At 41.1% G+C, this 23,205-nt stretch overlaps 1 protein-coding gene across 5 annotated transcripts in view; it reads right to left on the reverse strand.

The window, feature by feature from the left end:
• Window positions 1-13,133: 13,133 nt before the first annotated feature.
• The window catches only part of SUSD1 (sushi domain containing 1), a 47,580-nt gene continuing 37,508 nt past the window's right edge, over window positions 13,134-23,205 (reverse strand). For 4 of the 5 annotated variants that reach the window (XM_065662696.1, XM_065662699.1, XM_065662698.1 and 1 more), the window contains 2 exons: window positions 20,866-20,959; window positions 13,134-18,209 (listed from right to left, as the gene is read on the reverse strand). In XM_065662696.1, the coding sequence (XP_065518768.1) occupies window positions 18,071-18,209; window positions 20,866-20,959 (233 nt within the window). In that variant the 3' untranslated portion in view covers window positions 13,134-18,070. The remainder of the gene's footprint in view (window positions 18,210-20,865; window positions 20,960-23,205) is intronic. The other variant, XM_065662697.1, reaches the window with a different exon arrangement.

Below are 23,205 nucleotides of genomic sequence, written 5' to 3' on the forward strand. Positions count from 1 at the left end.
TATTATGTGCTTTAATACTTGTTCTCTTTAGTTCACCTTTTTCAGAGGGTACTTGAAAGATAATGGCTAAAAGTATCTCAGCAATTAGGCTCTCTGTATTCCCTCTACCATCCTCCCTCTAGTAAGAGAGCATTATTAAGTGCAGTCCTCCATTATATAGAGCTGCTGCAATGAAAAATAAACTACAGGTGTTGTGCTATCAAACACATGGCAAAATATATATGCAAAGCTAGTGCAGAACACATGTCTGCATTGTATCCACCATTCATCCTTTCTCCATGTACATGTATGTATATTAAAGGCACAGCACAAGGCTAATAATCAAGAAATTAAATCACCTCTAAGCAAACATTCGTGTGGTTTGGGCATCATCACATTGGAGCTAAAAGGAATTGCTCTTTTATGGGTATGCTTTAGGCTGCTCTTTGTTTGCTTGACCCTTTCTTGGGTCAAGCTTGGCTTTTTGCTGGACAGTAAGCAATAAGTCATTCTTCACTTGTATGCCTGAACTTTTTAGGCCTTGAATTGTCTGGTTGGGGTGCAGTAGCTGGACCTGTTATTGTTGTTTTCAGTTCCTATAAAACTTGATCTTGTTTTTTCCTACTTCCAGTTCTTCATTGAGAAAAGCAGAAACGGCAAAGCAGTGGCCAAAGAAGAGCTTTGCCACAGAAAACTGGAGTGGGAAGACCTCGTGTTTCTCATCAAGTGCTAGGTATCAAACAAAAGGTAGGCTTTGAATTTGCCTGGGACACCTTCACGGATTTTATGGCAAGACACAGATTTCCCCCTTGAGAATCCTGAGGGGCAGAACAAAACATGAAGTTATCTCCCATCTCCCTGAGAAATCTGCATCAAAGAACATCAGATCAGTTTGTTTGGCAATGACCTGGAGGCATACGGGAACCTGGAGCTCTCTCAACTACAACGGCACCTCCGTAGCAGTGCAGGTATTCATCCAGCCCTCTGAATAGGCTTTCAGCAGCACAGCTGTGTGCCGGTAACACCAATGGAGGGCTTAGTTAGAAGACCAAACTGCCCCTACATTTGCTACAATTTAGATGCCTTTAGGGGTTGAAAGAAATTTTAAGCAGTCAAAAGGTTGTTTATGTAACCTGGAAAACCATTTATCAGAGGTGAGGAAATGCAGCATCAATATATATACAAATGTATATTTGAATATGCAGCTCAGAGAGAGTGGCAAACACCACTCCATCAGTGCCTATGGCTACAAAGGATTAACCATATGCCAGCACAAACACCCATTAAACAAATATTCCTCAAGCATGTCCCTGCACCTCGCAGTTCAATGCTGGTGAAACCTGCACTTTTGGTTGGCTTGGTCCAGCTTTTCACCAGCAACACTTCCTGTGGCGAGCACTACTGGACTGTTGCTGCAGTCCAGAAGTGCCTCCCCTGGTACTGTCCTGCTCACCTTTTCTGGTCGTGGGCCAGGGTACTTGCATAGAGCCCTGTGGTGCTCCAGCAGAGGCCACTGATATCACTGTGCTGTTTCTCATCAGAACCACCTTTATCCCACCCGTAACTCACAGTAAGCAAGGACAGCTATTGCCCTTGCCTCTCCTGCTCATCCAGAACAGCTCCAGCCATCCCCATCCTCAGGAAACCTTATCTGTAACAATGCAGATACCCAGTTAGATGTTTACAGACATTTGCCTACCCCCCAGAAGAGCTGCTAGCACTTAAACGCCATAGAGAGTATCTCACAGACAAATAGCCCAGCAGAGCAGCTCAGGCCTGAGGGCTCGCTTTTGGATGTGAAGACTAAAGCTCAGGTGGGCACAGAGGTGGAGGGGGTACTATGGAAGTCTATGAACCTTCCTGTCTCTAGCTGTTCCCTTACAGAGGGAACACTGTGAAAAGAGGTAGTTATTTATTTCAGCAACCTTTCTGTAAAACTGTGCTCCTCCATTGGAAAAGGAGTATTTTTGCTACAAAGCTATCATTGTGCTTGACAAAAAATTCTGAAGCCAGCAGAAGCCCTTGGGTATGTAACTACCAGCAACTATTTAAAAGCTGGGAAAAATCACACGAGGCTGTGAAACCTAGCTGTATCCGAATTTAATAACCTACATTTCTCACTTAAGTCAGCACTTGAATAAATCAAAGTCATAGTCTCAGGGAGATGCTACATGCTGGGAGCAAAGCTGCTACAGGTCAGTAGTGCCAAAGCAGGAGATGTTTTTTTCAGTTCAGTAGCATCTCTCAAACAAAACAAAAAAAAAAACAAACCCAACCCAACCCAAACCAACCCAAAACAACATCCCCCTCCCCACCCAAAACAAAACAAAAGAGCACAAAAAAAAGAAAAACAAACCAAACAAAACCAGGAAATCATAGAATATCAGATTGGAAGATATTTGTTGGAAGGGACCTCAAGGATCACCTGATCCAGCCTTTCAAGGCAAAGCATGACCTCTACAAGATGTCCCAACACACTGACCAGATGAATCTTAGAAGTGTTTCAGTGTTGGGGAACCCACCACTCTCCTGGGCAGATTTTTCCAGTGGCTGAATCTTCTCATTGGCAAGAGTTTTCCTCTCGTGTCCGATGGGAAGCTCCCTGGGAGTAACGTGTACCCATTACATTGTCACATTTGTTTAGTGTTGACATACACAGTGTATGTGTTTAGTGTAGACAGACATACATGTACGTCTTTTCCATGTGACTACACATACAAAGGGAGCCTTCATTTTCTCTGTGGCCACCCGGTAAACAGTGGAACATGGTCACAAGGTCTCACCTGAGACTTCTCAAGGCTGAACAAACCCAGTTCCCTCAGCCTTTCCTCCTATGACAGGCTTCCCAGTCCTTTGATCATTGTTGTGGCCCTTCTCTGGACCCTCTCCAGCCTGTCCACCTCTTTTTGTATAGCAGGAACCAAACTGGACACAGTAATCCAGTGTGGCCTGACAAGCACTGAGCAAAATGCTATAATGGCTTCTTTATCTGTGCAGGTGATGCCCTTGTTGACGGAACCGAGCATCCTGTTGGCTTTCTTTGCCACAGCTGCACACTGTTCACTCATACTGAGCTTCTTGTCCACCAGGATCCACAGGTCTCTTTCCACAGAGCTGCTCAGCAGCCAAATATATCCCTTGAATCTGCACTCGTGGATTGTGTTTACCCAGGTGCAAGACCTTAAACTTGTACTTGTTGAACTTCATAGGGTTCTTCTTGCCCCAGAGAAGGTACTTTGTTTCAGTACTTTTGTTTCAGCACTTTCAAGACAGCTTATTTCAACTTACTTAACAACGTTCTGAAACACTTTTTTTACTAGAGCTGTGTAAGCGGACAGGGCTACAGTGCCAGATGCAAAATGAAGAGTGGTGGAGTTCTACATGGGAACACAACAAGACACTGGTCCCATGGGAGTCAGAAACTGCAGCTAGTCGTCTCAGCACAGGCTTGACCACGCAGCAGGCATGCAGCTCCTGCCCAAGCTCAGATCATGGCTGTGTTTATACCTGCAGATTGCTAGAGCACAAGCACTGGCTGTGTTCTTGAGTATAAAAATGGTACAAACACACTGCTCGGTAAAAAAATTAAAAAAGAGAACATGAAAAAAGCACAAAAGCAGCAGAAAGCCTTGTTTCCTTAAAGGGATTGCGAGGTTGCTGAGGCACTGAACAGGCTGCCCAGAGAAGGTGTGGGTGACCCATTCCTGAAATGCTCAAGTCCAGGTTGGACAGGGCTTGGAGCAACCGGCTCTAGTGGAAGGTGTCCCTGTCCATGGCAGGACGGAACTAGACGACCTTTAAGGTCCCTTCCGAACCAAACCATTCATTGATTCAGTGATTGAAGGAGCTTAGCATGGAAAGCACTGAAACATGAGTTTCTGGGTGGGGGTGCACTTCATACAGTTAATACAAAAGTGGCTAAGATTACAGTATTCAGGGCCTTCTGCAAGGGAAGAGATTTAAGCTGAAGTTCCTGCTTTGAATGAGACAAGAGGAGATCTGACTTTTGATGGAGGCCTGAACAACCAAGTCAGAAAGGTATCTACTGGCACCTGCTTCCCCCTCAGCTTTGCAAAATATAAGTCAGGAGCAAACTTTCCATATTTCTGGGAGGGAAAATATAAGTCCCGATGTGTTCAGGGGAAACTATGATCTGAGCTCTAACCCAAAGGCTACTTGAGCTGTCCCCACTCCTCCCACTGCACCATTTTTTCTCTGTATGTATTTTGCTGGGGAAATATAATTTCTCCTGCTTCCAGCTTCCCCCAACCAGCACACCCTGAGGAGCCATGATGATGCAATCACTACACACATGCTGCTGACTTGCAAATGACCTGTCTGGCTACCTGCTCAAACTGACAACTAAACACTGCTGGCTACAACGGGCCACAACGAGGATGGATATTGCAGAAAACAGCACAAAAAGCAGAAGTGGTGCATTCATGTCTTCCCAGATTCTGTCTGCTTTCTTTTCCTTTGCCTCCTGTGCAAGTCATTCCCCTCCTTACTCATATTCTTGTGATAGAGTTTTCTTTACCCTGGCCTCTCTCCAAAGTTTCCTTCAGTGGTAACTGTCCTTTCCCCTAGAAAATGTATTTTCCACCAGTGATGTTGCTGCGGACCAAAACGATGACTGTCAGCTGCAGCTTAGCACTGTTTTGCAGTTGTCAATGAGGTTTTCCTCAAAAAGCAGGAGAAAGGAAAAATTTAAGTTTCTTTAAATTCGGCTGTATTTATTGTCCTTACTCCACCTCAGGCCCAAAGAAGTTTCAGACATTTGTCATGCAGTGGCCACAGTATTCAGACCCCAAACATATGCGCAAAGCTTAAGGCTCTGCTAGTAGATGCTTCTGATATTTTAGTCTCTGCATCTGTCACCTTGTACCACATGCTAGCAGAGGAAGTATCAGAGAGAGCAGATAACTGCAGTGAAGTCCCACAGCGAGTACTGTCCTGTTCAGCCTCCCACCACCCTTTGGAGTTGTGTAAATCAGGGTACTATGGGTTTATCTGGTATCCAACTAAATGCAACAGAAACCGCAAAGAGCACATCATGGCTTAGAGGAACTGCACAGGTAATACTGCCTGCTGTCGACACCACGTTTCCAGAATACAGACAGGCTGTTCTACTTGTAGTTTCTTTATGTGAGTAAGCTAACAGATCTAGCAGATGCCTATGACCTCCTCCTCTTGCCCAGAACAAATAGCAGGCACACAGCTACAGAGTACACAGCATTTTAATATTTTTTCATAGGTATAATACCCTTCAGTGTAACATTCACACAAATAATTTTCACCAAACAGATCAAAAATAGTGCATTAATTCTTAGAGCATGGAATATTGCTATTTTCCACCTACTCTCAAAAGGTATTGCTTTAATCATGAGCACACAGGTGGCTAAAAATCCACCTGAAATGCCCTTGCAATTAGCAAGCACTTTATGTAACTTCATTCACCAACATAATATAAACCCAATCTGTATCATGCCACTGAAAATGAGGTCTTGGTCACAGATAAGCACATTTGGCAGAATCACTTTCTAAGTTATGAAAGACAGGAATCAAAAGAAAATGGGATAGCTTTGTCTAAATCAATGCTCGTGGTATAAAACTGACAGCCAAACTACAACTGTTCCACTTTTGTGTTTTTACTAATTCACCCTGCAGCAGCCAGTACAACCCCTAACATCTCTGATCCTCATGCTTTCTTATGGAAAAGTGTTTTGAGTTCTTCAGAAAAAAGATGTATAAAGAACAGATAATGAAGGCAGGAACGGATTGACAAGCGTGGGAGTAAGATAACTATCTATATTCAGAACCAGAGACAAGGTTCTTCATCCCAGTGAGATGCAGTGTAGGATAATTAATCCCAGCTAACCAGCAGAGGAGACGTTACAGGTTTTTTGTACAAAGGAAAAAAAGAGCACTGGGTAGTGACAACATTTTTCCCAAGTACAAAGAAGCAGCAGCAGTTTAAAAACAAATACAGAAGTGAACTCAGCAATGCCTAAAAACACAGTTTGCCCACACCTTCTATGTTTCTTATTTTTTTACAGCAAAATTGTGTGGTTTAATTAATTGAACAAACCTTGGTATTTGTTTTAAAAGCCTCTCAAAATATATGGGTTTTATCAATATTTTTCAAATAGATGAATCCATAAATGATTCAAAGGAGTGCCAGTGCCCCCATCATGCAGAGTAGCATAACCAAATTCACAGACCCTGACAGCAAACAGGTATCCAAAGTCCCACATCAAAAACACTGAGGCTCTCCTCTTGCTAAAGGTACATGCCCCAGACACACCTTCCAAGTAAAACTTACCAGCACTGCCTTGGAGCAAACCCTAATTTACTTCAGCAATATCTTAAGATCTTGTCTACCTTATTCTTATCCTTCTTAATCAAGTTTTCTCATTTTTTTTTTCAAAGGACAGTGAGAAGGGAAGCACACAGGATACTCAAAAGAAATCGAACAAAGTTAGGAGACAAAGACTCCCTGAGCCAGTCATAGCAAAACCGCAGCTTCAAAAACCCAGCACATCTTCAATCTTCTGTCAGGAAGTGACCTATTTGGACAGAATGTTCAGTCTTAACAACGACACTGTTTTTCTCAAAAAGCTCAACAATTACACAAAAGAACTCCTCTAATGGTGTCAGGCCGCTTCCTCTTTATTTAGTTGAGTCTCTAAATTCTAAGTGTGGCAATGCTTCTCTACTGACACATACGAAAGTTGCTGTCTGCAAGGCAGCCTTTGGCAGCCTCAATTGGAATGAACAAAGTGGTTCTGTCATTTGCTCCACACTTCATTTGCTGATGACTTGGTTAAAAATCTACTGGTGAAGATGAGCTCAAAAGCAAGTATCTGATAACTCTTTCTGCCAAACACACTAGACAGATAAACAGCCATGAGTCTTGAGACAATCTGTTAAGAGTGCCATGGTGAAATGCACAGGCTAGGTAAGCAGCAGATCCTGTGATTCCAAAAAATGCATTCTTAAATGTGATGGTAAGCATCCTAAGAGTCTGCAGGGAATCATGATAAAGGCAGATCCAATGACTGACTGGCAGTAGAGGAAGCAATTCCTTTGCAAAATTCCATCAGCGAAAGAGGCAGTTCTTTGGGGATGGTGATCTGAAGCAGTTTGGGACAGTTTGCCTCTTCACCATACTTTTCAATTATCGACCCTCCCTAGCAATTTTTCTTAGATCAATCATTTATCATGAAGATTCAGCAAAGTTTTGTTAGTATCAGACTGGAAGATAAGGATTGAAATTATATTAACAGGCACTTTTTTCCCTCTCTGGTCCTGCTGCTGGACATAAAGTTCCAAATCCAAAGTGTATCCGGGCCCATTTTCTGCCTTGATTTGAAGTATAAAGGGAGCAGTGCAAAAGAGCAAGTGTCACAGCAAGCACATTTGAAATCCTCATCTCTATCTCAAAGACCTTTTAAATAGTGTATTTCCTAGGGGGTAACTGATGATCTTTGTTTTCCCCCAGCAGAAAAGAGTCATCACTCCCTCCTTCCTACAAAAAGGGAAAAAGTGTCATAGGCTGCCACAGGATGTTGACTCCATTGGGAAAAAGACAAAGGGAAATAAATGTAACTTGTAACGTAGTAGAAAATGAGTACAAGATAAAAAGGTAACAAAGTGAAAGTCAAAGAACAGTATGTTTGTTTAAGGATGTCAAAGGCAGGAAGAGAGATTTATATCAGTTTTGAAAGCTGCTTGTTTACTTGGAAAAACAAGGACTGATTATAGTCATTTGCACTCAGGATGGCTGGAAAGAAACCTGCTGCTTCGGCAGTTTGAAGACTTGTATCTGTAGCCTGTGATTTCCCAGCAGCTGGTAGCCAGATCTCAACAGTTGTGAGAAAGGCTAAAACTGAAGTGAAGACTTCTCCTAGATTACTCATTTCTCATTAAAAAGCAGCAAAGTTTTGCTAGAGCCAGGCAACGGAGGGATTAGCATATAAACTCCAAGCTGCAAAACCAGTGCTGAATTGCAGCTAACATACACCAGGACACGTAATCAGCAGCCTCTAATATACAGCATTAGAGACATAGTTACCTGCAGACTTGGCACACTTCTGCAAAGAATATAAATGTATAAGGGGATGAATGTGGCTTGAAGAGAGTGGTTAAAGGCCATAGAATCATAGAATCATAGAATGGTTAGGGTTGGAAAGGACCTCAAGATCATCAAGTTCCAACCCCGCCGCCATGGGCAGGGACACCTCACAATAAACTATCCCACACAAGGCTTCATCCAACCTGGCCTTGAACACCGCCAGGGATGGAGCACTCACAACCTCACTGGGCAAACGATTCCAGTGCCTCACCACCCTAACAGGAAAGAATTTCCTCCTTATCTCCAATCTAAACTGCCCCCATTTAAGTTTTAACCCGTTACCCCTTGTCCTGTCACTACAGTCCCTGATGAAGAGTCCCTCCCCAGCATCCCTATAGGCCCCCTTCAGGTACTGGAAGGCTGCTATCAGGTCCCCACGCAGCCTTCTCTTCTCCAGGCTCAACAGCCCCAACTTCCTCAGCCTGTCTTCATACGGGAGGTGCTCCAGTCCCCTGATCATCCTCATGGCCCTCCTCTGGACTTGTTCCAGCAGTTCCATGTCCTTTTTATGTTGAGGACACCAGAACTGCACACAATAGTCAAGGTGAGGTCTCACAAGAGCAGAGTAGAGGGGCAGGATCACCTCCTTCGACCTGCTGGTCACGCTCCTTTTGATGCAGCCCAGGATACGGTTGGCTTTCTGGGCTGCGAGCGCACACTGAAGCTGGCTCATGTTCATTTTCTCATTGACCAGCACCCCCAAGTCCTTCTCTGCAGGGCCGCTCTGAATCTCTTATTTGCCCAGTCTGTAGCTGTGCCTGGGATTGCTCTGCCCCAGGTGTAGGACCTTGCACTTGTCGTGGTTGAACTTCATAAGGTTGGCATCAGCCCACCTCACAAGCGTGTCAAGGTCCCTCTGGATGGCATCCCTTCCCTCCAGCGTATCAACCAGACCACACAGCTTGGTGTCATTGGCAAACTTGCTGAGGGCGCACTCAACCCCACTGTCCATGTCAGCAACAAAGATGTTAAACAAGACCGGTCCCAACACCGATCCCTGAGGGACACCACTCGTTACTGGTCTCCAGCCGGACATCGAGCCATTGACCACAACTCTTTGTGTGCAGCTGTCCAGCCGAGTGATCCATCCATCAAATTGATTTCTCTCTGATTTAGAGAGAAGGATGTGGTGTGGGACAGTGTCGAACGCTTTGCACAAGTCCAGGTAGATAACATCAACTGCTCTACCCTTGTCCATCAGTTCTGTAGCCCCATCATAGATGACCACCAAATTGGTCAGGCAGGATTTCCCCTTAGTGAAGCCATGCTGGCTGTCACCAAGCACCTTGTTGGTTTTCATGTGCTTTCCAGGTGAATCTGCTCCAAGATTTTACCAGGCACAGAGGTGAGACTGACTGGTCTGTAATTCCCCGGGTTGTCCATTTTCCCCTTCTTGAAAATGGGGGTTATATTTCCATTTTTCCAGTCATCGGGAACTTCACCTGACTGCCACGATTTTTCAAATATGATGGCCAGTGGCTTAGCAACTTCATTCGCCAGCTCCTTCAGGACCCGCGGATGGATTTCATCAGGTCCCACGGACTTGTGCGTGTTCAGATTTTGAAGACGGTCTCGAACCAGATCCTCTCCTACAGTGGGCCCAAGGTCTTCATTCTCACAGTCCCTGCGTCTACCTTCTAAGACCTGGGTGGTGCAGTCAGAGCCTTTGCCAGTGAAGACGGAGGCAAAGAAGTCATTCAGAACCTCAGCCTTCTCCAAATCCTGTGTAGCCAGTTCTCCCGAAAGCTTCCTCAGGGGGCCTATTTTGTCCCTAGTCTGTTTTTTGTTTGCTACGTACCTGTAGAATCCCTTCCTGTTATCATTAACATCCCTGGCTAGGTTTAATTCTAACTGGGCCTTAGCCTTCCTAACCTGGTTCCTAGCTTCCCGGACAACATCCCTGTACTCTACCCAGGCCGCCTGTCCTTGCTTCCATTTTTTATAAGCCTCTTTTTTCATCTTTAAAAGCTCACTGTTAAAGTCTGAGGCTCAAAGTTAATTGAATGAATCTAGTAATTTTCTTTCTTCACATTTAAAATCTTCTACACTGATCACTTCATTACAGCACATCTGCATAAACCTATCTGCTTTCTCTATTCATATGAACACTCAGATTTGGCTTGTAAACATTTTATGCACTGCATGCTTCCCAGATGTTTGTGCTGTGTTCATCTTTTGCAGAATACCAGAGTAACCACATACCTCAATGAAGCCTGAGTGTCCCTGTAATCTCTTTCTTCTGCTTACAGGTCATCATTCCAGACCAGCAGCTCTCACATAAGACATACTTAAGGAAAGCTTTCACTTGCACTGATATTTTTTTCTCTTCAATTCAGAGAGATGAGTTTGGAGAATGTCACTGCTCTTTTCTAGTGAAAAACACTTCTGGGATTCTCTGTGACAGCCACTTTCAGCTTCACTGGCTTTCTGATGCTCATAACAGGTTTTAAGAATTAACAGACTGCGAATGAGTATTGAAAAAAAACCCTACTCCGTAATTGTTGAAATTTCTCTGCAGAAAACAGCCTGCAGGCATGCTGAAAGAGTTTAGATAACAAGCAGATCTGTGAACACTGGCCTCAACCAAGCCTGGTTTTCCTTGGATTTGTACCTTTCAATTGACTTGAATTTCGAACAGAACTTGAGCATTGCTGTTAAATGAGCTCAGCTCTTACCAAGCAGAGGAGACTAATCACATACTAAGCAGTAAAAGATTTTTGCTCCTGCTTACATGCAAGAGAGAGAAAATTGGCTGTGCAATGGATTCTTCTGTATTGCATGTTTCCTAAAGCATGGACATAGCATTTTTAACATTATTTACTTGTACAATGGACTCTCTGGTACTTGACAAAAATACAGGCTGGACTCTAGTTTTTCGCAACTACCTGCTTTCACCAAACTTGACAGCTTTGTGATTCCTATTCCTCTTGAATGTGCTTGCAGGCAAAGACATTATTATGGGAAAATGGAGGTAATTTGTAACAAGCTCTTTTCTTTAGAAAATGGTGAAACTGTGAAACAGTTACCATAAGCAATGCAGAATTCAGCTAACACAGACTTGGACAGTGACCCAAGCACACAACTGAGGGCAGCAGGGCTCAGTGGAGGGAGAGATGCTGACCTCTCTCTGGTGACCACTGATAGACACGAGCAAATAGAATGAATCTGTATCAGAGGAAGTTCAGATGGAACATTAGGAAAAGTTCTTCACTGAGAGGGTGGTCGGTCACTGGAACAGGCTCCCCAGGGAAGTGGTCTTGGCACAAAGCCTGACAGAGTTTAAGGAGCATCCTAATGACACTTTTAATCATATAGTTTAGTTTTAGGTAATCCTGTAAGGAGCAGGGAGTTGGACTTGATGATCCTTACAAGTCTCTTCCAACTTGAGAGATTCTATGACTCCATGATTCTGAATCTTGGCATATAGCCAATAGCAGTAAAGCATACCTTAAAAACAGAAAGGGATATAGGAGTGTAACTCAGGGCAAGCACTACAGGTTCTTAGAGACTGCGGAGCTAAGATTTTCAAAAGGAAATGGAAACTTAAAAAAATAATAAAGAAAAAAAGGGCACCTGATACGTAGAGCGTGGAGGGCCAGCTGTGAAATAGGGTCTCTTTCAGGTGCTGCAGCTTCCACACACTGTACCAGAGTACTTACAACAATTTTCACCAGGCCATTACTCTGATGGAGAACCATATCCTGACTTCAGAGACTTTATTCATACAGAAAGAGCACTTCAGGGTATGACTAAACACAAGAATCAATTACTCAATACCCAAGGTAGACTTACGAGGAAAATATCTGGGAAGGAAATGCCAGGTACCAGATGAAACACCCAGAGCAAAAAGTATTTCACCATCATACTGATTTACTATCATCTGCTGGGACATGTTTACGGATAAAGGCAAAACAAAGTGAAATCTAAATGGTAATAAATTGGATCATACTACAGTAGTATTCTTGCTTGCTGATACTCTACTAAAAGTATTCTGGGTTCATCACTTCTGTGATTACAAAGTCATTGTCTTTTAAGACTTACTTTATCACTCAAAATGCAATCCTTTTCAATGCATGAACTTTGCCTTTTGTTTTGGAGGATGAAACCGGTCAAAGCCAGAACGGGGCTTGAATTATTATTATAACCATATTATGGGATAAAGAAGCACTTGTTATAACTTGTCAAAGACGGCATGGCTTTTCACTGCAAAGTGCCCAAAGCTAATACATGAAAATCTGTTCAAACATTCTGGTCTGTTTGAAAAACATGAATCAGTCCTGCTGTGGTAATTATCACAATGTGGGATGAAAAAGCAAACTCTCAGGAATCCCAGCAGAAAGCAGAATGGATTAGCAGGATCTCAACTACATGATCTCAAATGATGTTTGACTGAACAGTAGAAAAATCTGGTGAGACATAACAAAAAAAATAAAATTAAAAAAAAAAAAAAAAGGATGAAATTTCGTCTTTGAACAAGAAAGGGAAATTGCCACAAAGGCAATGTGCACCCGGAAATTTCCACCTACCTTGCTTCACACTGACCTGTGTAGACAGTGGATAAATATTAGTACTGCTGAAGAATCTTTGGGTATTGCTGCGGCCACACTAGGGATCCTTCTTACAGCTACTCCTTTCAATCTCTTTGTGAAAATGTGCAATGTATTTGTCTCTCTGTTCTCATCTTTCTGGCTTAAGTTAAAATGTAAGAGAAAATTCTGAACCAATGTTAAGCATACACCATTGCACTACATTTAGAAAGAAGTGACATGGGGTGAGAACATGAGTAATTCTACAGTTTCAAGGGAATTTAATGAAAATCTGCAGCAGAAAGCGGAATTCCTCAGAATATCTGGATGTATGCTCAATTTTGAGCCTGTTTATTGTAATAAAAATTAAGGTCTGGCAGATTAAAAGCCATGAAGAATAAAAGGGGTAAGGTAGTATTTAACAGAACTGGAAGGAGACAGATTTCATTTAGCCACAAATCACTCAAATCACCATTCTGAAACATGCTGCATAATCACATAATAATCACATTTTATTCATTTCCCAGTAAAAGACTGGAATATTGCAAAAAAGAACTGCTGTTGAAGCACTCCTGAGAAATTTCTATTTAGAGCTGCTACTCATTTGGCATTCCACATTCACTTAGCTCTGCTTCTGTGTGCCTGAATAACCCTATTCCAGGTTCTAGTAAAGGACTGGCCAATTGTACCCATGGAAATAAAATACCTAGAACAGGTCAGAATTCACAGGAATGCAAAATGACACATCTTCATTAGCCAAAAGCAAAATTGTGTAGGTTATTTTATACAGCTAAAAGAAAAAGCTGAGAACTGACTTAGACCACCGCCATGTTCTTGTTACGTTAGTCTTTATTCAGTGTACTGGCATAGCTCATTTGTGCCCATTAGCTGGAAACATCTTCATCAGACTACTGCAATCCACTCTGCTCTCTTTTTGCTTCTCCCAGGATGTCTGCAGGAGAGAATTTTATATGAATTGTCTTCAAAGTCAAGCTAAAACATTATAGGCTAAAAGCTGCTCAGAAAAAGGCAGGCCTTTGGAAATTACCTGCTATTAAGAACTGACTTTACTTCTGTAATCCTTTCTCTGTTGCTCTCACTTTATTAATCTTTTTATACTCTTGGGGGCAGAAACTGAACTTCTCCACCCTTGCTGTCAAATTCTGACTGTATTTTCAGCTACTTCTTAAGTGAAACAGAAGAAACAGAACAAACTACATAGACATACACACACATATATTATTCATACATAATTTTATAGTTTTTCACAACATGGTGATCCAACAAGGACACTAAGGAACATAAAATACGAACTGCAACTGAAGTACATCAATAGTGCTGCCTCTAGGTGGGAAAACACATACAAAAGTTCACACTACCTTATTCAGCAAAACTACAGGAACAAAAGCAGTATTTCTGGAAAAAATACACACAAACATTTGCGGAAGGAGGGAAGGCGATAACTTCAGAGCAGGTCCACCTTTTTTTTTTGTGACTGTAAAGGTGCCATTTTTTTTTAGCCTCAAAATGGAAATAAATCCATAATAGCCATACCACAGATACCATCACTGTATCTCTGACATAGCCAAAAGGAATGAGTGTCTCTGCTGTCCATAGAGCCATTTCTCCGGCTGCCAGGAACTACAGTTGTGGAGGTGTGCTTTTGCAACGCTGACACTTGTCCCTTTCCATTAGAGCTCAGTACTGAGATCATCAACTAATTTCACAGTCCTCTCAGAAAGTCATCCTTAGGAATCCAGCCCTAGATTTTTCAGGCACTTTTGTAACTTCCTAGGAATGCTGTTACAAGGAACAGAAATACTTCCTTCTGAACTAGAGACCACGGATCTGCCCACTCACGCTGTTCTCTGACTGAATGCTGCTGCATATGAAACGGCTCTGCAAAATAGTACAAGACCTGGGAAAAAGGAATGGTGACTAAGAAGAGCTAAATCTGAGACCGTGTGTAGAAACAAGGAGCATACTGGCCCTCAGATCTGGCCCTGTACATACAACTGATTGTGACTGTAAATACTGAAACAAACAAACAAACAAGCCTGGATAGCTTCTGGCTGTCTCTATCATGCCCAGAACAAAGAAATCTCATCAGAAGATTTAAAGGACCCATTAGTGACATGAAGTAGAAAGTGTATTTTACAATAAGAGGTTTTTCATTTGACACCCCATTACAATTATATGCATAAATGCTGGACTTTTACAGTAACCTGCATGTTATCTCACTATTACAAAATAAAAGATAAAAAATGGTTTGACTTAAGCTTAAACAGCATTGTTTATCCTGTTTCCTCTACAGACAAAAACACTTCAGAGATAATGCAGAGATAATGCACTGGTGTGTAGCTAAACCAGTTTCTCAATATAGCACCACGAATGGGTACAGATCAGAAGGAGAGGCAGACCAGCTTCAGTTGGCTTTACCTTACTAGGCCTGGGTGTGAATCACTTATCTGAGGAAGCAGAGTAAAAAACATTGGAAGAAATAGGAGAATTTCAGTGTTAACTCAAGGAACAGCAGTGAAGGATCATGAGCAATGACTTTATAATTTCTCAGACTGTGAAGGATCATGAGCAATGACTTTATAATTTCTCAGACTGTGAGGGTGTGATTATGTCAATGTTGCACTTAGTTTGGCAGGATGCTATGTGTAAAATACAGAGCCACTAGATCATTCCATACAGTGTGTAAGAATTATAAGTCTGAGCAACAAAAGTACCCCTAAAGACACACTTCTAATTCCAAAGCCCCATTCAAAGTGGCACCTATTAGGATTATCTTTTCCTAAGAAGTATTTTTGTAAATCAGAAATCTAAAAGTTTTTATTTGCAGTCACACCCTTTCTATCACAATGGATGAAATGTCAGAAAACTGGCCTTCATTAGCTGCACAATTTCACTGTACTAGCCTGTTTCTACAACTGTATTTTTAACTACAGACACTATAATTTCATATTGTGCTTTTTGTCTGGTCCTACAATAGTTCTTCTAAGTAGGACTTTTAACAATCTTTTTCTAATCTAGCTACTTCTTAATTTCCCACCGTTTGAATATTTTTACTTTCTCTTAAAAAGAATTCTAAAAATATAATTGGAAAGCTTGGGAGCAATAGAGCAATGTTTCTGAAAGAGGACTACAACAAATGAACCAACATCTGCACAATTATCTGAGGAGCACAAAGCTAAATTATTTCTCTACACTTCCCACATTAAACTGAAACAGATGTAGATGGAAGAAAGATAAGCATATGACAGATGAAAACAGGCTCACAGCCAGTGAGTCTAGTAAGAGTGACAAAGGAGGAGGAAACTTAAAAAGGGAAAGAGAGAAACTTACAGGACATTAGCTATTTTGGACAACTTAAGATGGCAGGGAGTCCTACCTCATCACTTGTCCTTATCAGTCTATTCCATAATACCATATGCTGCACTGCTCTACTGTGCAGAGATGATCAAACAAGTCATTACATACATTATGTAAGCCCAAGCAGAAGTGTGGGTATTTGTTAAGAAGAAACCTTGCTCTGAAAATTTTACATTATGAAAAGACAAGCTAGGTGAAGAAGAGTCACACGGAAAATAAATCAGTTGTTGAAGGTTACATGAAGACCTCTAACTTTCCAACTACACCCGCTGACAAGATGGACTTTCTGCTCCTGGTCCTGCATAATGTACTGGAAGAACACTGCTGGTCTTAGTAAAAGGTGAAAGAAGTTTTCTTTAACAGAGGATGTCATGTCTGTCTCTTCAAATCATTTCCTTCCTCTCCAGCTCTCCCTTACTCAGTAACAGCTGTTTATGAACATTATTCCAGGACCAGCAGGAGAATAAACCAAGAATGAAGTGGTGCAGTTTGTGCCACTATGTCAAACCTTAGCAACCTATTCCATTGAGAAAGGGAATTATGAGCAGAATGTGTGAGAATGAATTCCACAAGAGAAACAAACAAAAAAAAAAATAAGTAACAGTAGCCCAGTATGAACAGTTAAGTTGTTCTTTCTCAGTATGAACAGTTAAGCTGTTCTTTCTCAATCAGCAAAGGAAAATATTACCAACCCTTAATCACTAACATAGACAAAGGTGTTCTTATTCAGTTACTAACTACAGAAAACTTCTGAACTTGAAGGAAGATATAATAAGCAGTAGAAATGCTGGATAACAGAAATTATATCTGCCCAGATCTGAAAAAGAACCCCAAATAGCCACAGCAGTTAAAAATTCTCTCATGTAACTTTGATTGTAATTCCTCTCTGCTATGAAGTCTGCTGTTAAGCTTTAAAATACCCTTTTAACAGACCAAAAAGGGAATTACACAACCAGTCTAAAATTATAAAGCCAGCAGGAATCAGGAACACTCAGAATTCCAAAACTGGGTGATTATTAATATTCAAACAGAAAAACCACAAAACATAACTTGGAAAAAAATGGAAAAAAAAAACCTACGTAAAAACCAAAACTCTTGCTTCTTTATTTCACCAGTTAACAGAATGATTTTGCTAATGTATCTCAAAGCAACTTCTGATCAGGAGTGGAAATAATCAAAGGGATTTGATTCTTTCTTACAAAAAGAAAAAATATTAACTGGGAATATGCTGCAGGAAATTGGTTAATTGTACTTTATTAAGTGACTCTAACCAGATGTTACACACCAGCTCATAAACCAGATAATGATGTAATGACTCTACTCAGAAGTAATTATAGTACAGAGATTAACAAAATTGCATTTAACACAGGTAGCTCCTTACTTAACTTAGTTTCACATGCCATTAAGGCTACCCAACGTTTTGGCAAACTGCAGTTTTATAGATTGATATATTATTTGCAATTATTGCTAATTGCTATGAGCAATGATTGCAATGCCTCTGGAACATATCTGTTGCTGACACTGTTTAAATGTGACAATTTTATGGCTAACAACTCCGTACTTATTATCGAAGTACCATTACTTGTGACTGATGAACATCTTCTACCTTTATACTTGGAAATACAATAGGCACTTTATCTGACATAAGCGTTGACCAGTGCTTTTTTTCTTGTAAAGTCCTAAGGTATGTGAAGTAGCAGCTGATCCTCACAACAGTCTCAAATGGATCAGGGGATTATTCATGTAATAAGGTACAATACATACACTCATTATCAGGCATTCATGTGGCTGGAATAGCTGAAAGCCTTTGGCCAACACACAGGATGCACGATAATGTCCCTGACACAAACCTGTTTGTGAGGGAAGATCCTCCTTCACATACCACACCACCTGGAAACAAGGGGGGACAATAAATATCTCACTTCCAGTAACACACATTTCAACTGCCCATACTGTAGTATCCATATGCTATGCAGATACGTCTTTATTCAATGGATGCTGGCTTTAGCAAGAATAGTGCATTTTCGCTATGCTGACTTGAAGGGCTAACACATCAGAGAAGAGAGACATTTTCAGTCTCTAGGAATGACGATGTAATCCCCATTTGTGCTGTGTCCATTGTGGCAGATAAATATACAGCCTCGCAGGCTAAAGCAGCAGGTGGGGAGCTCACTGTGTTGTGGAGATAAGAGCTGGAGAAAGAGAAAAAAATCCGGTTAAAATAGTTAAAAAACATTCAAGACTCAAGTCTTGACCTGACAGAGAATGTGCATCATTCATAATGATGAGATAAACAACAGAGCTTCTGAAGTTTTCTGAAGACCTAAGGTTGCTGGTATCAATTCTGAATATTACAGCTAGCACAAGATGAGTAGGAAGCATTCCCATGGGGTCTGATCACTACCTGACCTACGTTACCCTTGGCATTGACAACACTCATGTCCAGTGCAGATCTTCAGAAACCTGAAGTTTTGGCACTGTCCTTATGGGCATCACATATAAAAGGAATTAAAAGAGGAATGAAGCAAGTGAGTATTTGACAAAGCACCTTAATAAAAAAAAAATGCATTAGCCTGTAGTTGTTATTGAAAAAATTCGTAATATCTAAGGACATTAGTAGTCAGGCTGTGCATTTTGTGAATCCAGTGTCAGACTTCTACTCACTGAGGAACAATTAAAACTGCTGTCAGCAACCATCATAGTAAGAATTCAAAATCTATCCCACTGTGGTAATACAACCCCTGAGGTGGCAGACATGTGGCAAGCTGCTGAATACAGCAGTTTTTTGTGACAGAAGCTGCAGAACAGGAAAGCTTACAGGGATGCCAAAAAATAACCCAAGACCATTCACCTGACGCCACGGCAAGACCAGCTGTAGCTGTGTCATTCCTGACTATGTTTAACCTGCTCTTGCAGACTACCCAGGAGCCAAAGTCTCATAGCATTCACAGCAATCTCTTTCCATGCCCCTCCTCCTCTGTTCAGAAGCACACAGGTGTAATGCCCATGGATGGTACACGTATCACAGGAAATACAGACAGAAGGAAGTTGGTCTTTCTATAATGGTTCTTTGTATACTTGTTTATCATGTGTTTTGGCAGTCTCTTCTCTGCCAGGCTAGGCAACCTACTAGCACATTATTCTAGTCACAGCTAGTTCAGAAAGATCAGAAATCAGAAAGATCTCATCTCTCTCTTGTTGAGCTCCCCTGTCGCTTTCTCCTGACAGGCCACATCCTTCTTGGAGTACACTGTCTAAAACAGGGCCATGGCTTTACAACTGGCCAGGGCAAAAGGCTGACTTTGCATGTGTTTTCAAATTACGTTCTTAATCAGAAATGCATGAAACTGATGCTTATTTAAAACTAAGAGTATTTTTTATTTATCAGCACTGTATCTACTTGAGAGCACTGTGAATCCCATGACTAACATCTGCGATTTCCCTTCTCTGCCTCCTACTGAGATGGGGCAACTTTAATTTCTGCAAAGGATTCTACCTGATGGTCTCTAAAATGGGTGAATGGACTCAAGAACTTTTCTGTACAGGGGAATATGGGCCTAAAAGATACTTGTTGAATTATCAAGTCTCATCCACCAACATTACACTATATTACAGCATGACTCCTGTCAAATGTACTCAACATACTCAGCTCCCTGAGTATGGGTATTTTTTTGTTCTCACTCCTTTTAAAAGAAGACTGAAACGGAAGTTCAGTACTTAATTTTCTCTACACTCACAACTAGTTTAGACTCACACATGAATCTTCTAGTACTATTATCTTAAATAGCTCTCAATCACTGTGATACTAATTGATTTAACACCAATTAGCATCAAGTATTTCTATTCCTCTGACACATTTTCACAAGAGAAACTGTAATAACTGAGGAGCCTTTCAGACCATGACAACCCAGGGATGCCCTTCCTCCTGCAATAAGCCCTCTGCCAGGCATGCTGGTTTAGACACAAAGGCAGTTAGTTAATGGTCCTTCTGCCTCACATGTCAAAACTGAATCTGACAACGTTTTTCTAAAAATCTCAAAACAATCAAGACTGCAAGCTCAAGTTACCACTGGATCCTATTGCCAAGGCAACCCTGAGATCCCTCTCTTTAATTACAAAAAGACAGACACCATGGAATCTTTAGTTTGGAATCTAGATTGTAAGAACCGATTTGAAACTTAGACAACTACAGACAATCCGAATAATTCTACTTTCTCCAGCCCTGTAGAAGACTAGCTCCTTCTATTTCAGAATGCCAAATAAAAATCTTAACTGATCATTGTTTTATACTTCCCAGCTCCCAAGCTGGGGGATCCTGACCTTTCAAGGCACAGAAGACCACTCTTAAGAGTGGTCTTCATATTAAAACAAAAGATGTACTTTAAAGTCAAAGACATACTTCATAGTCAAGAGATTTTACACATACAGACATTCACGGTTACTTATAGGCACATATCTGTCTTACCTCTGACAGAAAGACAGTTAGAAAGTTACTGCATGAAGGATCATGAAACAAAAATAAATCAATCCACATTCTAACATGTTTGCATTGTGTCCTTTATTGTGTTTTTATTGTGTCCAAGATCAACTGCTACCAAAAAACTGTCCTTTCAGGCCTTTTGAATAAAGTAGGGAAGACTAGAAATTGGCTCCTAATATACAAAAAGTACATCAGAGGGCATCAGTTTAAGCAATGGCAGCGTTTGCGCCACTGAAGGAACTTTTGATAATAGCTTCTAATATGATAATAGTTTCTAATAAGCCTAAACCAAGCAGACTGGCAAGAAAAACATGCAAGCCTTGTGCAGGAGGACTATAAAATTGGAGTTAATAACAATACATACATACCGAGCCGCTGAGAATGTCAGAAACAGTATAAGGCAGACAGCAGCAACTGACCCTAATCCAACAGCAGTCATGTATTGCGGAGTCGGTGATAAATCTGAAAGAAAATATGAAACAATTCAAACAAATACCAAATAATGTAGCTTCTGTCCAGTAACTGAGTCTGCTCAAAGCTACAGTACTCTTAACAAAACCCAGATGCTGGACTGACTGCTCAGTCAAGTAGTAATGGAGCTGACCATCCAGTTGAGGAAGTAGGATTAAATGCTGTATTTCTCAAAAGTAATTACACTCCTAACTATGCTACCCTAACTATTCTGTGATTCTATGATTCTCCCTTCCTCAGTTTCCTGTCTTTTCTTTTCTTTCCTTTTTTTAAAATTCAGATACTCAACATCAACATTTTTCCCTCTCATCACTGGCAATTTCAGTCTAAATCATATTCCAAAGTGGTCTCTGGTGCCAGAAAATCCTAGTGCTTTATTAAATGGCTCAATGCATTTCCTTTAAAATTTGTACAGTCTAAGCAATACTTTTCCTTCCTATTCTTTTATTTATTTATACTTTTTTCCAAGTGACAGAATAGAAATAAACCTGGCATCAACAACTTTACCCAAGCCCATAATATCAGAAGTCACACAGGGATAGAACAGAAGGCTAACAGTGATTTGTTGTCAAAACCAGAATTACTCAGAAGTACTGTTAAAGGTAACTTGAGAAGACAGGAACTCAATCAATCCCTTCCAGCCACCTCTATTCCATTTTCAGCATTAGTCAAAGGTCACCTATTCCTTATTGGGCTTCCCACAGACCTCTAGGATGCTGGATCTTATTTCTGCAAGATTCCATAACTCCACTTGCTGTTAAATCTTGCAAGCATGGGTATTTAATACTTTAGCAAAAATTCAAATTCTCAAGAGAACAGCATTTTTTTTTCAGTGAAATTGCTGTATATGTCCAAATAAGAATCTAAGCACCTGAATATCAGGAAAGTAACTTCTGTTACTGGAATTATTTTTTGGTTCATCTGAATGTACAGCACAAAACTGATTAGGCGTGCAACCAGAACACCCTCAACAATGGATTTGAAGCACAAAATGTCATACAAAGCCTTAAGGAAGACCTGACCAGTTTACCATCCTTCCCTAACACTGCTCAGTGAAGCAAGGGTTGTATCTGTGCAGCACCACACCTGTAAACTTACTGTAAGTACAGTAAAATAAAGAATTTCAGACAAGGACCCTACAAGGAGACTATGCTCATCCTAAAGACATACTCAATTTTGGTAAAAGTTGTACTTGTCCTCGTATCACTGTAACACCAGTTTCCATACAGAATTTATGCACCTCTAGAGCAGATGTCAGATGTCTATAAAAATGACACAACTGTCTTCCCTAAACATTGTTATGCATGTGGTGAAAAATCCTCAAAATGCATTTTACTTGGGACAGAAGAAAAGTGTGCTTCTAACAGCTTCCTACCATGGTCTATGACAACGACTTATCATACAATGTAGCTTTGTCTAGACACCATCTGAAACATGCCCATTTGGTTTAGATTTATGTACAGATTTTCCTTCCATACAATGTGAATTAAGAAATACTCCTCAAAGGACTCAGTGAACAAAAAAAACCCTCTCATCCTCTCCAGCTCCAGAATTACATTAGGCAAAGGACACTGTCTAGAATTATATTCAATATGAAGGCAAACAGATTTACAATAGAAAGCCAAAGGCCTGGTCTGGCCTACTCCCATCTTCTAATGGTCATTCTTTTAATCCCAAACCCCAAACCCACCTACACATAAGGCAGCCTCTGATGATGCTCCGTAAGCAGAAAAATGACAAATTCAGAAGAGGACAGTTTTCTGTCTTTCCATACCTGTCGCCTATACAGCTCTAGCAATAGAGCCCTGAAACCTAGGGAATCCTTTATTATAGCCAAGTCTCCACAACCACAAACTGCCTAAACTATATTCTAAAAGTGTGGTGGTAAATGAACTAAGCAATAAGAATAAACAACAAAAGGCAACCTAGAAATAAAAACACAACTGTCACCAGATCAGTAATAGCAATAGTCAGACATCGGTTTTGTGAACAAGGGGAGGAGACGCACCTCAAGCTCTCCATGCACCACATGATTCAGTCTCATTCCAAAGTACCGTCTCACTCTTCAATGTCACTGCATTTACAAACTCCAATTTGTAAGTCTTCCAACTCAAAAGCACAATTTAGTTTTTAGGGACTCTAGTGGTGCCACTTCCTTTCTTACGCAAGGTGAATGCGTATTTTCTGCCACTAACTTTTCCAGTCCTCACAGTCAACCAACAATTAATGGCAAATTT

The sequence above is a fragment of the Lathamus discolor genome, chromosome Z (assembly GCF_037157495.1).
Source record: "Lathamus discolor isolate bLatDis1 chromosome Z, bLatDis1.hap1, whole genome shotgun sequence".
Classification (NCBI taxonomy): domain Eukaryota; kingdom Metazoa; phylum Chordata; class Aves; order Psittaciformes; family Psittacidae; genus Lathamus; species Lathamus discolor.